The 16,457-nt window shown below is 37.3% G+C and overlaps 1 protein-coding gene across 1 annotated transcript in view; it reads right to left on the reverse strand.

Annotated features, from left to right (window-relative positions):
• Positions 1-16,457, reverse strand: part of PTPRR (protein tyrosine phosphatase receptor type R) — a 277,193-nt gene that overhangs the window by 47,142 nt on the left and 213,594 nt on the right. The window contains exons 7-8 of the mRNA XM_055580529.1: positions 5,528-5,714; positions 2,448-2,532 (exon numbers count right to left, since the gene is read on the reverse strand). Of these exons, the coding sequence (XP_055436504.1) occupies positions 2,448-2,532; positions 5,528-5,714 (272 nt within the window). The remainder of the gene's footprint in view (positions 1-2,447; positions 2,533-5,527; positions 5,715-16,457) is intronic.

The following is a 16,457-nucleotide window of genomic DNA, read 5'->3' on the forward strand; positions in this document are numbered from 1 at the left end:
TTGTTGTTGTTGCTAAGTCACTTCAGTCGTGTCCGACTCTGTGCGACCCCATAGATGGCAGCCCACCAGGCTCCTCCGTCCCTGGGATTCTCCAGGCAAGAACACTGGAGTGGGTTGCCATTTCCTTCTCCAATGCATGAAAGTGAAAAGTGAAAGTGAAGTCGCTCAGCAGTGTCTGATTTAGCAACCCAATGGGCTGCAGCCTAACCGCTCCTCCGTCCATGGGATTTTCCAGGCAAGAGTACTGGAATGGGTTGCCATTGCCTTCTCCGAAATTCCACAGAGTTAAATTTAATTTTAAAATAGTCTAAGCAGTGTTTCTCAAAGTGTGGTCCTGGTATCACCTACATCAGAATCACCTGTTTGGTAGAAGTACAGATTCCTGGGCCCAACAGAACCCATTTAAACAGAATCCCCAGGGTGGAGCACAGGATGCCACATTTTTAACAAGGACTCAGGTGATTGCTATGCATAATGAAGTCTTTCTGTAAAAGCATTTTTTTGAGACATAATTCATATACCATACAATTCACTTGTGTGAGGTGTACCATCACAGAGTTTATTTTTATTTGTTTAATTCACAAAGTTGTACAACCATCAGTGATGAAAGGCATGTGGGCAGATGCGTTTGGGTTTGAATCTTGCTTCTTTAATAACTACAAATCTCAGTTTTCCTCCTCTGTAAGAAAGGAACAATAATATCTTTCTGAGTTATGAGAGTAACACTGAGCATTTTATCATGTGCAAAGCACTGGGCTTTACAACAGCCCTGTGAGGTGGATATTACTACTTTTATCTCACAGATGAAGTTATGGAATTTACCCAAGGCCATAGAGTAAGCGCTGCAGCTGGATATGAGCCCCAACAGTTTGGCTCTGTAGGCAGCCCTATAGACTCTTCTGTAAGGATGCGAGATAAATATTTCTAGCAAGGGCAACATTTTCATTATCTCCCAAACAAACTCAATACCCTTTTCTTTTCTTTTCTCATGCCTCCCAACACTTGACAGCAACTATAGTTTCTATCTCTACAGATTTGCCTAACTGGACACTGCATATGAATGGCCTCATGCAATATGAGGCTCTGCTGGCTTCTCTCACTTAGCATATGTGTTCAGGGCTCATCCAAGTCGTAGCATGCATCAGTACCTCATTGCTTTTTATTGCTGAATAATACTATATTATGTGAATATACAACATTTTATTTATCCACTCATTAGGTGATGAATATTTTGGTTGTTTCTACCCTTCGAGCTATTATGACTAATACTGTTACAAACATTTGTGTACAGCTTTTGTGTGGACACACGTTTTTATTTTTCTTACATATATACCTAGGAGTAACATATCTGAATCATATAGTAACTTTAGGTTTTACTTTTTGAGTAATTACCAGGCTGTTCTTCAGTAGCTGTACCTACTATCAAAGTATGAAGTTTCCAATTTCTCTACATCCTTGCCAACTCTTTCTACTGTTTTTTTAAAAATTATAATCATGTGGATATGAAGTAGTATCTCACCATGGTTTTGATCTCCCTGATGCCTAATGGTGTTGAGCATCTTTTCATATGTTTGTTGGCTATTTGTATATCTTTTATGGAAAAATGTCTATTCAAGTCCTTTGCTCATTTTAAAATTGAGTTATTAGTCTTTTTATAATTGAGTTCTAATAGTTCTTTATTTATTATAGATACAAATCCTTTATTAAGTGTATAATTTATAGATTTTCCTGCCATTTTGTGTCAGTGTTGTCTTTTTAGTTTTTTGATGGTACCCTTAGAAGCACAAAACTTTTTAATTTTGATCAAGTTCAATTTATTTTTTCCTTTTGTTGCTTATACTTTTGGTGTCATATCTAAGAAACCATTGACGAATTCAAGGTCATGAGGATTTACATCTGTTTTATGTGAAAAGTTTTATAGTTTTGGTTCTTACATTTAGAATATCCATTTTGATCTTATTTTGAATTAATTTTTGTGTGTTGTGTGAGGCATTTTATTTTTTGCAGGTGGCTATCCAGTTGTCTCAGCATCATTTATTGAAAAGACTATTCTTTTCCCCTGAATTATTTGACACCCTTTGTGAAAATTAATTGACCATAATGTAAAGTTTAGAACCATGTGTCTACTGGAATTGTGAGAAAACCATTGTAAAAAGAGTAATACAAGATAAAATTATTAACCTTAGCCCATTCTAATGATTATTAGTTTTTTTCTTTTTTTGGCTGCACCACTTGCAGGATCTTAGTTCCCCGACCAGGGATTAAACCTGGCCTTAGCAGTGAAAGCCCTGACTCCTAACCACTCCACCTCCAGGGAATTCCATTTTAATGATTATTAGTCTTGAGCTGTGTTTGCAATTCCAAATTTGGTGTGTATATGGAAATTGTGAGGATGGGAAATGTTGAGGGAGGGGTACAACACAAACTACTTAATTCAAGAAACTTACTTGGCAAAATGGTCTTATAGCGATTTTTGGTTCCATGACGTGGGATGTCAATTTCTTTGGGATCCACAAAGTTCATTGGTATTTCCTGCAAAAATAAGTGATATCAAATACTGTATCTAATGCTGCCACAAAGAAAATCTTCACGGGGGGCCATCTGATCCAGAGCTCTATTGGACTTCAAAGTCATTTATAAAAAAACAGACTAACACCTCTGATTTGCCAACACCCTTCCTTTCCTAAACACATCAGCTGCACCCTGACAAGCTGACTCTAAGAAATGGCTTTGTGTGTTAGATAGTATTATTCGATATGTAGTTTTTAAAGAGACATAGAAAAGTTTGGTTAGGTTTTAAGAATCCTGTTCTGACATAATTGCTGGGAATTTTTAAATAGGTGGCTGAAAATTTTTTCAACAGTGTATTTAGATTTCTTCCAATCTGTAGATTTAATACTAAATTTTTTTATTATGATAGATTCTGTCTTAACATTAATTGTGACTCTTTTAGGATTATGAAAAACTTCTCCTCAAATGGTAAATATAAAGGGCATTTTTGTTGATTTAAGTAATAATGATATGATGCATTTTTGTATTAAGAAATGGTTTTTAATTTTACTGTCCCATTTCTGTTTGTAAGTGCAATATTTGTAGTGAAGGGCATTTAGACACTGTCTTCTAGCAATTAACAAGAATACAAATATATTTATTAAGTCAGAATATATGCCAAATGATGGAGGAGGGAACAATTAGAGCAGGAGTGACTCTATATGTTAGACCTAAAAGGTGAGCATCTGATGCTGACTGGAACAAAGGAAACAGTAAGCCAAAGTTTTCAAAAGGTTCTAAACAAATATTTAAGGAGTTGATTATACAAAATGGTATGTTCTCTAACTTAAAATTCTGCAAAGGATTGCTTAGATAAATATGAATTAAAATACCTTTTATCCCTGGATCACATAAAATAATATTTTTGTTACCTACACTTTCTCAAAAGAAAATAAAACTTGACAGCCTAGTATTCATTGAAATGAAAGAACTTATCTACAAATGTATTTAAATTGTCCTTGTTTTCAGGCGATCTGAAAATTCAAGAAAAGCCTGACTATACTATGAATTTAAGACTCGGTCCATAGAGAGGAGTAGCTTACTTTAAAAACATCATTTCTGAAACCTGGATTATTTTAGATATTTATAATTTATTCTTGTTCTTTGCTCCAACTAAATAAGTTCACAGTTTCAAGTTACCAAAGTAAGCAAAACTGTTGACTGTTCAATAGAAACCACTTGTTCATGCTTAGTAATTTCAAACAGGTTAGTCTGTTTTGGCAAAGCTGTGATTAGCTCTATTCCTCCTATTCTTTCTTGTTTTCTGACACACACAATTTATCATCTTCCAGCATTCTCTCTCTATTCCTTGCTGACCTCATCTTCCCTTTCAGGGAAGTAGTCCATGTTAAAGGCTTGTCTCATTGAACAAAGAGCTATCTGCAGTTTGAGAAACATACCTTTGGCCACTTATATGACCATTGATTGGCTTGTTTATCCCCCCAGGTTTCATTTTTTTCATACATAAAGAGAATACATGCTACAAAGTCTAATTTTAAAACTGCATGCTTAGTACTTTACTTTGGACACTTAACAGGTGATGAAAGTAATAGATCAAACCTATGGCTGGCTCAGGAAAGGGTGGTTGCAAACACCTGACTAACACCTTGGAGCGTTCAATTTATTATACCCAACGGATATGGCTTAAAATGTACAACTGCTTTAAGATGCAAGTGGTTCTATAAAATGGATATTCCCCTTGGGAAACAGTTGGATGACTTAAGAAGGTCTAATGTGTCTCCATGCTCTCTGGATAAAATGTGTTTTATGTATTAAGTTATCACCAGCAACAACGATGGGTCATCATCATTTTTAGCTGAATGAAACTCACCATTATTTTTAGCCTACATTTAGTCTTCCTTTTGTGTTTCTTATTTCATTAAAAGGCACTATTTGCACACTGTTGCTAAGTCTAAAAATGGGGGTGTTGTTCCTAACCTCCCTTTTTCTTGGTGGACTTACCTCATTAAGGCCACTTCTTGTAGACTCCTATAGACCCTTCCAATTTTCACTGCTACTTCTTTAGTTTTGACTAATCACAGCTTCACAGGATAATCTCTAGAGTCTCCAAAATACCTCTTTCTAATGCAGACTCTACTGCCAATAGTAATTTTTTAAAACTTTTTATTTTATATTGGAGTTTAGCCTATTAACAATGTTGTGATAGTTTCAGGAGGACAGCAAAGGGACTCAGCCATACATATACATGTACCCATTTTCCCCTAAGCTCCCTCTCATCCAGGCTGCCACATAACATGGAGCAGAGTTCCCTGTGCTATACAGTAGGTCCTTGTTGGTTCTCCATTTATTTTTTTAAATATAAATTTATTTATTTTAATTGGAGGTTAATTACTTTACAATATTGTATTGGTTTTGCCATACATCAACATGAATCCGCCACAGGTATATGCGTGTTCCCCATCCTGAACCCCCCTCCCTCCACCCTCCCTGTAACATCTCTCTGGGTCGTCCCAGTGCACCAGCCCCAAGGTTCTCCATTAAAATACAGCAGTGTGTACCTCTCGATCCCAAACTCCCTAACTGGATAGTAATCTTTTTTAAACACAAGATAAATCCAAACCTTTAGTGACATATTAAGTCTTAGATTTGTTTTATATCTGAGGCTCAATTTTTGTTACTTTCCACCTTAATTTTAATGCTCCTGTCAAATTGAACAATTTAATTCCCTGAATAGTGACAAGCAAGCCTGCTCTGTCATCCTGGAATGGTCAGCTCCTTCTTGCCACTTCTTTGCCTGGCCAGCTTCTATACCCTCTGCCTTAATTTAGGTATCACGTCCTAGTTTGAACACGCACCAATAGTTGATGAGATGCAGGGTGGACCTGAAATCTTTGCACTTAACCTTTAGAACTGTAACCATTTTACTATGAGCTGACAGTGTCATTTTAGAATGTGCCTCTAGTGGCTAGAATATCAAAATGCCTCCTGAAGAGTGAATAACAAACAGCAGGCTTACCATGAATTCACTTTGGAGTAAATGTGAACTTGCCACGACGTCCCTCAGCTGCGACCTTGTGAGAATTCGGCTGGCTGATTGTAGGTACTCCATGGCTACCTTCTCCCGTGGGGTTGGTATGGCCACAAAGGGTTCAACATTGCCCAAGCTACTCATGTCCAATGTAAGAGATACGTTGGACCCTCGCCTACGTTGGAGGAAAATGCTATTAGGCTTAAACACTGTATGGATTGTTTTCAGCAGATCAGTTTGTCTTCCTGTATGTACACATAATTCAACGAGAACTATGATAGAAATAAGGACCTTCTTTTAGGGAACCATAATTGATGATAGCAATTACTGTAGTTTCTCTACAGCAAATGGACAGTTTTGTTGTTGGAGAAACCACTGTGAACTGAGAAAATGAACTATAGTTTATTAAGGGATATAGCTGCTATGGAAATAATAAGATGGCTAATAAATGAATAAGATGGCTAATAAATTAAGTGAAAAATGTAGGAAAAGTAGACATAGCATTTGAATTGAGGAATAAGATGTAACACAAACCTACTTTATCTGGTATCTGAGAGTCCAGTATAAAAATTCTGTACCCACCCTAGCTAATATTTTTGACATCAATATACTATACTTTATGATTTTACTAAACACAGGAAGCTCAGAGGAGAAAAAATTCTTTTTATTTTAGTTCAAATGATTGCCATTGAAATAGAATTTAAAAGTTCAAAATGTATTTTTTTTTATGGTTTCTGGTAAATTCCTAAAAGATAACTTTTTCATTCTGTATACATATGTATATGTTTTGTCCTATATGTATCTATGCTTATATGTATGTACTTGCATATGTATGTATTTAATCCTGTGATAAACTTACAACAGGAAGACCACAGACCCTTATGCTAAATTACAATTGAACCTCTCTCTGTGATTTCCCTCTTGTTGGGAGGCAAGGTGTGGTTCTTCCAACATATAAAGGCTCCCTGTGTCCTGAACAGAAGGTGTGAGTGCCTCTTACTAATAACATTAGCTGTATGGAATCAAGGAGTAACTATCAAATAGCATGTGTTGAGGGTCAAAGGGCACATTGAAATGCTGCACTCAATATGCCAGCAAATTTGGAAAACTCAACAGTGGCCACAGGACTGGAAAAGGTCAGTTTTCTTTCCAATCCTAAAGAAAGGCAATGCCAAAGAATGTTCAAACTACTACACAATTGCACTTATCTCAGACACTGACAAAGTAATGCTCAAAATTCTCCAAGCCAGGCTTTAGCAATACGTGAACCGAGAACTTCCAGATGGATTTAGAAAAGGCAGAGGGACCAGAGATCAAATTGCCAATATCTGTTGGAACATAGAAGAAACAAGAAAATTCCAGAAAAACATCTATTTCCACTTTATTGACTATGCCAAAGCCTTTGACTGTGTGTATCACAACAAACTGTGGAAAATTCTTAAGGAGATGCAAATACTAGACCACCTTACCTGCCTCCTGAGAAATCTGTATGCAGGTCAACAAGCAACAGTTAGAACACGGAACAATGGTCTGGTTCCAAATTGGAAAAGGAGGTATATTGTCAAGGCTGTATATTGTCACCCTGCTTATTTAACTTATATGTAGACTACATCATGCGAAATGCTGGGCTGGATGAAGCGAAGGCTGGAATTAAGATTGCTGAGAGAAATATCAATAACCTCAGATATGCAGATGACACCACCCTTATGGCAGGAAGTGAAGAGAAACTAAAGAGCCTCTTGATGAAGGTGAAAGAGACTGAAAAAGCTGACTTAAAGCTCAACATTCAAAAAATGAAGATCATGGCATCTGTCCCGTCACTTCATGGCAAATAGATGGGGAAACAATGGAAACAATGACAGACTTTATTTTCTTGGGCTCCAAAATCCCTGCAGATGGTGACTGCAGCCATGAAATTAAAGGGCGTCTGCTCTTTGGAATAAAAGTTATGACCAATCTAGACAGCATATTAAAAAGCAAAGACATTACTTTCCCGACAAAGGTCCATCTAGTCCAAGCTATGGTTTTTCCAGTAGTCATGTATGGATGTGAGAGGTGGACAATAAAGAAAGCTGAGCACCGAAGAAGTGATGCTTCTGAACTGTGTTGTTGGAGGTGACTCTTGAGAGTCCCTTGCACTGCAAGGAGATCAAACCAGTCAATCCTAAAGGAAATTAATCCTGAATATTCATTGCAAGGACTGATGCTGAAGCTGAAGGTCCAATACTTTGGCCTCCTGATGTGAAGAACTGAGTCTTTGGAAAAGACCCTGAGACTGGGAAAGATTGAGGGCAGGAGGAGAAGGGGACGACAGAGGATGAGATGGTTGGATGGCATCACCGACTTGATGGACATAAGTATGAGCAAGTTCTGAGGACTGGTGATGGACAGGGAAGGCTTGCATGCTGCAGTCCACAGGATCACAAAGAGTCAGACATGAATGACCAACTGAACTGACTGAGGGTCAAGGTCAGAGAGTGTATTTAAAGAATTTTTAAATTTAAAGGGGACTGAGGTGTGTGTCAGGTGATCAAATTTGGTGCCAAGTGGTTATTGTCCCAGGAAAATGGAAAGCTGGCATATACGAGCCCAAATAAACCCAAGCAAAGAGAATACAAGCAGATAGCTCAGTTTAGGTTCAGTTCAGTTGTTCAGTCATACCACTGTATTCAGTGCCCCTGACCCCGCAGTAGGCCACTGTTGACCCATGCCTCTGTCAGCGACTCCTGGACACTCACAGGCAAGTCTGGCTCAGTCTAGCATATTAATTCCTTTAAATGGTGTTTAACATGTATGAAGTACTACATCAAGAAACACTGAAGTGGTTAGGGCTTAATTTTAAGAAATAGAAAATTATTAGAACACAACAAAAAATTCATTAAACAAAAAATATATCCGTTCTTTCCTCTTACGAATCTGCTTCCAGTTGCAGCTTTGGTGTCATTCTACATTTTGATATATAATGCTGTCATTTTCATTAATTTCTAAATGGTTGGTAGTTGTAGCTTTAATTCTTGCTTCAACTTGAGGGTAATTTAGCTGTTTGCCCACTCATTTTCCTTATTAATATCTAGTACATGAAATGTACATAGAAATCAGGATGGACTAGATTTCTAATTATTGGAATTTCTTGATGTTTTCTTTGAGACAAAAACTATAATAAAATTTTCTAAATATTTCATACATGCTTTTGCTGGCAGCTGTTTTGGCTACTATCCATGAATCTATTGATAAATATGTCTATATATCATATATATGTACATATATACATATCTATCACATGTGAAGAAGGCTGAGTGCCGAAGAATTGATGCTTTTGAACTGTGGTATTGGAGAAGACTCTTGAGAGTCCCTTGGACTGCAAGGAGATCCAACCAGTCCATTCTGAAGGAGATCAGCCCTGGGATTTCTTTGGAAGGAATGATGCTGAAGCTGAAACTCCAATACTTTGGCCACCTCATGCGAAGAGTTGACTCATTGGAAAAGACTCTGATGCTGGGAGGGATTGGGGGCAGGAGGAGAAGGGGACGACAGAGGATGAGATGGCTGGATGGCATCACTGACTCGATGGACGTGAGTCTCAGTGAACTCTGGGAGTTGGTGATAGACAGGGAGGCCTGGCATGCTGCGATTCATGGGGTCACAAAGAGTCGGACACAACTGATCGACCGATCTGGTCTGATCACATTATATATTATATTCCGATATATTATTAAAAATACTATTTCAATCTATTTTTTTTTCTTACTTTTTTCCTACTGGATTTCTCATAGCCTGAAATAGATAGTGAGTCTTTCACAGAATTGTGTTTGTTATTTCTTGTTATATTTCTAATAATTTTTACTTTATATGTTTCAGCTATTATGTTGTTTGAAGTGAAGTGAAGTCATTCAGTCATTTCCAACTCTTTGTGACCCTGTGGACTGTAGCGTACCAGGCTTCTCTGTCCATGGGATTCTCCGGGCAAGGATACTGGAGTGGGTTACCATTTCCTTCTCCAGGAGATCTTCCCAACCCAGGGATCGAACCCAGGTCTCCCGCATTGGAGGCAGACGCTTTAACCTCTGAGCCACCAGGGAACCCCATGTTGTTTGAGGAGATTCATAAATATAGTTTCACTGTAAGTTTATCAACATTAAATAAATAATTTCTCATTAATTTTATGTCTAGCCTCACATCTGACTTTTTCCCCCAGTTTTATTGAGACACAATTGATACATCAGTTCACCTCAGTTCAGTCGCTCAGTCGTGTCCAACTCTTTGCGACCCCATGAACCGCAGCATGCCAGGCCTCCCTGTCCATCACCAACTCCTGGAGTCCACCCAAACCCGTGTCCATTGAATTGGTGATGCCATCCAATCATCTCATCCCCTGTCGTCCCCTTCTCATAACATTGTATTAATATAAGTTTAAGGCATATTGCATAATGATTTGACTTACATATATTAGAAAATGATTAATAATAAGCTTAGTTAACATCCATTATCTCGAATGGACACCAAAAAAAGTTTTTTCCTGGTGATGGGAACTCTTGGATCTACTCTCTTAAAAGCTTTCAAATATATCATAGTGAAAAGTGAAGTGAAGTCGCTCAGTCGTGTCCAACTCCTTGCGACTCCGTGGACTGTAGCCTACCAGGCTTCTCTGTTCATGGGATTCTCCAGGCAAGAATACTGGAATGGGTTACCATTTCCTTCTCCAGGGGATCTTCCCCACCCAGGTATTGAACCCAGGCCTCCCGCATCGGAGGCAGACGCTTTAACCTCTGAGCCACCAGGGAAGCCCTCAAATATACCATAGACCAGTGTTAACAGTCATCATATTTTACATCACATCCCTAGTATATGTTTATGTTATAACTGAAAGGAGAAGGAGACAACAGAGGATGAGGTGGTTGGATGGCATCACTGACTCAATAGACATGAGTTTCAACAAGCTCTGGGAGTTGGTGATTGACAGGGAAGCCTGGTGTGCTGTAGTCCATGGGGTCACAAAGAGTTGGACACGACTGAGAGACTGAACTGAACTGATCCAATTCACACTGCCCTAACCCCCACATCCGACTTCAAAATTTAATATTGACTACCTGCCTTTTTAAAGCATGTTCCTAAAAAACTTTTGTAGTTCCTGTTATTATTTTTAACTCTTTTGAATCATTGTATTAGGGATTAGGGGATAGCATAAAGGCCACCCCATAAAATAATCACCTACCTGAGAAGAGGGATGGTGCTCCCACCAGGTTTTCCTTTTGGTGCCTGGCAGTGGTGACTGACAGAGCTCCTGTGTTTCTGAGTAGGAGATAAGTAGTTGAGGAGGAGCAAAGGGTGGTTCTACATTCAGGCCAAGAATTTTAATCTATTTCTAGTGGGAAAGTGGTTTTTAAAGTTTCTCAGTCCAGTTCTTTTGGCCTTTAAATTGCAGAAATTCCTAATTCTGATAATAGTTTGCCTATTGGCCTTAGATTTTACTGTATTGGTAAGAATTTGGCTTTGCTGGTTACACAGATAGTTGAGTAAGGAGCTGGGAGAGGTGGCTTAAGGGACTTCTGATCAGACGCCATTTAAAACCACTATTCTGTTCAGTCCATTTTCAGCACTAAAACACAGAAGTATCTGCAACCTGCCAACTGAGGAACACTCAGTGCTATTAGATGATGGTTTAGTAGAAAGCAAGGTCTCTTCCATCAAGAGTGATCAGAGCAGATGTATGAACGAGAATGAATTGAGCTTGGTCTTAAAGATAAAAGATAAATTTTGAGTAGACAGTTATTTCAGAGACAGAGTCTGGCAGGAAAACAAAAGTGTGGGAGCAGGAAATGATAAGGCATCTTTGAGAAATCATATATCAGCAGTCTGAGCTAGAGTTCTGTTGTGTAAGATGTATTTTGGAACTGGGGGGCAGGGTCATGTAGGAGAGCTGAAACAGAAGCAAGAGTCATAGAAACAAGTGTATAACAAGACTGCCTGAATCCAGAAAAGAGAGAATTCAGAGCATTGAGTTATATCAGCTTCTATTTTGTCTTCTCGCAGCATACTCTGCCTAAACCTGGAGGATTAAAAGTCTTTGGGATCCTTGTTTTAGGTGCTTTTGATCTACTGTGTAAAATTTGTATACTACAGCTGATTCATGTTGATGTATGGCAGAAACCAACACAATATTGTAAACCAATCATCCTTCTATTAAAAATAAATAAAAAATTTTTTTTGTAAGGATTCTGTGATAAATTGAGAGCCAAGAAAGCATTTTCATACAAACTGACTTGGTCAGGAAGAATGACTTTTGTTTGGCAAGGGAAGGAAGAAAGGAAACAAATACTATTTATTAAACATCTACTACTTGCCAAGCACTGTTCTAAGCACTTTCACATATGATATCTCAACTTTCAGAGCAGCTCTCTGAGGTCTTATTTTCCCTCGTTTCATAGGCGAAGAAATAACTAATAGGAACACAATAGCAGACTAAGGATTCAACCCACGTTAGAACATAGAACCCAAGCTCTTTCTGCTTTGCCACACAAAAGCAAGGTAAGGCGGGCACTTTATGCTAGTCTGTGCAGTGCCCTATGTAGAGTTGGGGTCAGTTGTTGGTAGTAAAGTTAGGATTGGTGCTGCTAAGTCGCTTTAGTGGTGTTCGACTCTTTGCAACCTTATGGACTGTAGCCAGCCAGACTCCTCTGTCCATGGGATTCTCCAGGCAAAAATACTGGAGTGGGTTGCCTTGCCTTCCTCCAGGGGATCTTCTTGACCCGGGGATCAAACCCACATCTCCTACGGCTCTTGCATTGCTGGTGGATTCTTTACTACTGAACCACTGGGGGAAGCCCAAAGACAGGATTATTGAAGTATAATGTGGAAACAGTATAATTTTCAAGTCACAAATTCAATCTTTACAGTCATGCTTGTCTGGGCTCAAATCCTGCGTCTCCCATGAGCTTCTGGTGGACTTTTGGTCTGGCTAGACTTTGTACATCTCAATTTCCTTCTGTTTTGTGAAATAAACAATTCAGTGTACCAACTTCAGAGGATTATTATAAGGGTTAATCAGATAGTTTAAGTAAACTGCTCATAAAAAGAGATGCTTGGCCAGTGTTTAATTTGGGTCATAATGAATAAAGTTCTATATAACTCTCACCTTCTAATACTTCTTTAAGGGATTCATTTTAAGAGATCACCACAAAAACTCAAAAATTGTTTTGCTGAGGTTAACTTTAACATTTTGAAACCAGTGGATAGAATTGATACTTTGTCACTAAAGCAAAATACATCCTTCTTGATAACCTGTTTCTTTTTTCCATTTTATTATGGCAAATCCGTTTCCCCTGAACCCTAAGCAGTTCCAGAACATTTTACCTCAACATCTCAGACATGTGTCAAAGTTTAATTATGGAGTCTAACTGGCACAGGCTGTTGACCTTATAGAAAACACTTTCCACAAAACACAGGCCTTATCATGAGGGCTTTTGTATCCTGGCCATAAAATACTGACAGAGGATGTCATGAGCTTGGAAAAATCTCCACTTTGGTTAATTCTTATTTTTGAGGAATAAACAATATTTAGGTCAACTGAAATATAGAGGAATTAGGAAATAAAATCAGTAGAATCAACTTAAAAATATGTACACTTCTTAGTCATGTCTTGGGTTGGAGAGAAGAGATTAAATATGCATAGATATCTATTTTAAAGTATTAATTTTTCTATTATAAAAGTAACACATGTTCATTGCAGAAAATTTAAAATTTAGGGGTTTTAAAAAAAGAAACTAAAATGACTCAGTCACATAAATGTCACTAATATTTAAACTGATGTTTCAATTTTGCAATTTTATAGGCAGTATGGACAGTGACATTGTTTTAATTTTTATTTCTTTGGCTAGAGATGAGGATAAACACATTTTCATATGACTATTGTTCATTTATTGGTCCTTACCTTGGACAATTGTCTGTTCATGCTCTTCTTAAATTTATATTCTGGCATTAATGTACTTACAGATTTCTATGATATAAGATATTAATTATTTCTCAGACATATCTGCTGCATATACATAGCTTATTGTTACCATAAACTACAAAGGATTTTTTATAAGTATGTTTACATCTAGTCCAACATTAAATTTTATAAATTAAATATTAAAACAAGTTAAAGAGGAAAAGATGCTACTCTTTTCTTTTGTATTTTCTTGCACTGATTTAAAATCCATAGAAATTCTTCTCCTGGGAGTTTGGATTGCTTTTTAAAAAGTTAATCTTTTAATCTATTTGTAATTGATTTTGAAGTGTGGTAAAGGTGAGAATAACCTAGGATTTTCCCCCCTCAAATACGTTACCAATGTTTTTAACAAAATTTACTGAACAATCTGGAGAAAGGATGTGTTTTATAAATACGCAAATATTAGGTTTTTACCCAGCTGTGTGCTGAGTCCCTAAGTTGTGTCCAGCTGTTTTGCATCTCCATGGTCAGTAGAGTGCCAGGCTCCTCTGTCCATGGGATTTCCCAGGCAAGAGAACTGGAGTGGGTTGTCATCTTCTCCTCCACAGGATCTTTCTGACCCAAGGACTGAACCCGCGTCTCTTGTATCTCCTACATTGGCAAGTGGATTCCTTAGCACTGAGCCACCTGGGAAGCCTTTTAACTAGCTATCCCTGACTAATGGTCTGGAGGAGAGAGAAAATACCACTTTACTGAACTAGAGAATGTACATCTGTTCCACAGGATCCATAAGCCAAATGGTAAGACATGAGGCCAGAATCAGAAAGACATTTCAAAAAGAAGACAAAACAGATATAAGAAATTAAGAGAAAATTTAAATCAAGGGACAGGAAAAAAGTCTAAAGGATTTAGAGAAAAAAAATCAACAGAATCAACAGAAATAACTGAAGGAAATCTGGCCCTTTAATAAAAACTGATGCGGAAAACTACGAACACAAAGTCTTATTAAAAACTTTGTCTCTTTTTTTGTAACATAACTCTGGACAAACTGTTTAGACCTTTTTTATGTCTCATGATTGCTCTTGGACAAAAGGGAACATAATAAAAAGCTTTATCAAGCTCCCACTGTAGCACCAATTTTTATTTATGCCAAAAAATAAATAAGAAGGAGGAAATTCAAAAGATACCGATGCAAACAATTGAAGGAAAAAGCAAATTCTTAAGGAAAGGTAAAAGGAATGCAATAAACAGCATGTTAATTACAATTAAGTAAAAAGGAAAACTTGTATAAATATTATGGACCAGAGCTACACATTCATTTCAACAAGAGAATATAAACAACTCTGTTGAGATTTTTCAATTTTTGCCTTGCTGTTCCTAATGACCAAGAGGTGAAAAGAAAATACAAGCTAAAAATACAAGAAGTTGAGTGTTGGACTAACTCAGAAACTAGGCATTTATTTTCCTGGTAGTTGGGGCAATATGATGGATTTTAGAAGCTGAATTTAGGCAGAAAAGCTAGTTTCCAGTATTGTGACCATGACTCTAACCCTCACATATGGCTGCTCTTTTTGCAGTATTGCGACCACGCAGAACACTAAACTTCAAGCATGGTCCCTCATTTCATACCCAGTAAAGAATGGAAATGGGAGTAAGAGAACAAAAAGAGACAGTGATCCTTTTGCTTGGAGTCCAGGAAGATGTACTTCTGAAACTACTAGATTATGAAATTATGTTTCAGTGGGAAATGGTGGCAGCTGCTTATCTCAAAGTACTTGAAATGGGAACGGAAAAATATGCATCAAAAGATTATAAGAACTTAGTACAGAATGAAGGCAAACAGCTCTTTGAGAGCTTTCTCAATCTTATTTTTTTTCTTGGTCCTGTCAAAAATAAGCAAGGTTTTTTTCAGAGCTGTCTTTATCAGTATATACATCTAATTCAACTTGGTGAGAAGCAAGAAGTTGAACACTGAAGTCTTCTCCAAATCTGAAATGTTTCGAGTCTGAGACCTTCAGGCCAACCTGTTCATCGTGTGTTATAATCATAGGGATCACAAATCTAATAAACTGTGCTTGATTGTAAAGGTGATCTTAAGCTCCATGACCACCAACTTGATTTTTCTTAGTTCATTTTGCTCATCAAATTTGTCCACATATTTGGTTTTCAAGAAGATTTCTAATAAAGATGAAAAAAAAAAAAGAAGTTTTAATTCATTTGAATAACAAAGGAAAACATGGAAATAAAGAAATAGAATTCCTTTAGATTGACTGGCCTCCACAGTTCTCTGAAACTCCAGATTCTATGATTTTTAAGTTCCATGGGTTATGATATTAAATGAATAGCTTGCTGTTTCCCTCCATCTCTTTACCTTCAAAACCCCCATCCTGGATTGCGAAGGCAATTAAAAACAAAACAGGATATGGAATGCTAATTTAAAGTGAAAGTGAAGTCACTTAGTCGTGTCAGACTCTTTGCGACCCCATAAACTGCAGCCCACCAGGCTCCTCTGTCCATGGTATTCTCCAGGCAAGAATACTGGAGTGGGTTGCCATTTCCTTCTCCAGGGGATCTTCCTGACCCAATTTAAACTGTGAATTAAATTCAAAGCTCTTGGAAAATTAAATGGTGACATAAATACAGTATTACTAATATCTACAAGCTGAAATGACTAGGTATTGTGACCATTTATAATAAAATTCCCCAAAGGAAAGACATATGTTAAGTATGAAAGACACCAGACCCAAGAAGATGAAAAATCAATTTTGCTCTGAAGTAAGAATAAAAATCTTATAATGTAGAGAATATTTTTTGGCATGAGAAATGATTGATTTCCCTACTTGAAAGCACCTATTTCACTAGGTAGAACATTCTTGTTCTTTTTGAGGGATTAAATAAATATTTTTAATTCATACAATGATATCTGACCTTTTACATATGTACAGCATGAGGCAAAATTTACTATACCCTTTTTTATTATTATAAAAAGTA

Source organism: Bubalus kerabau, chromosome 1 (genome assembly GCF_029407905.1).
Source record: "Bubalus kerabau isolate K-KA32 ecotype Philippines breed swamp buffalo chromosome 1, PCC_UOA_SB_1v2, whole genome shotgun sequence".
NCBI lineage: Eukaryota > Metazoa > Chordata > Mammalia > Artiodactyla > Bovidae > Bubalus > Bubalus kerabau.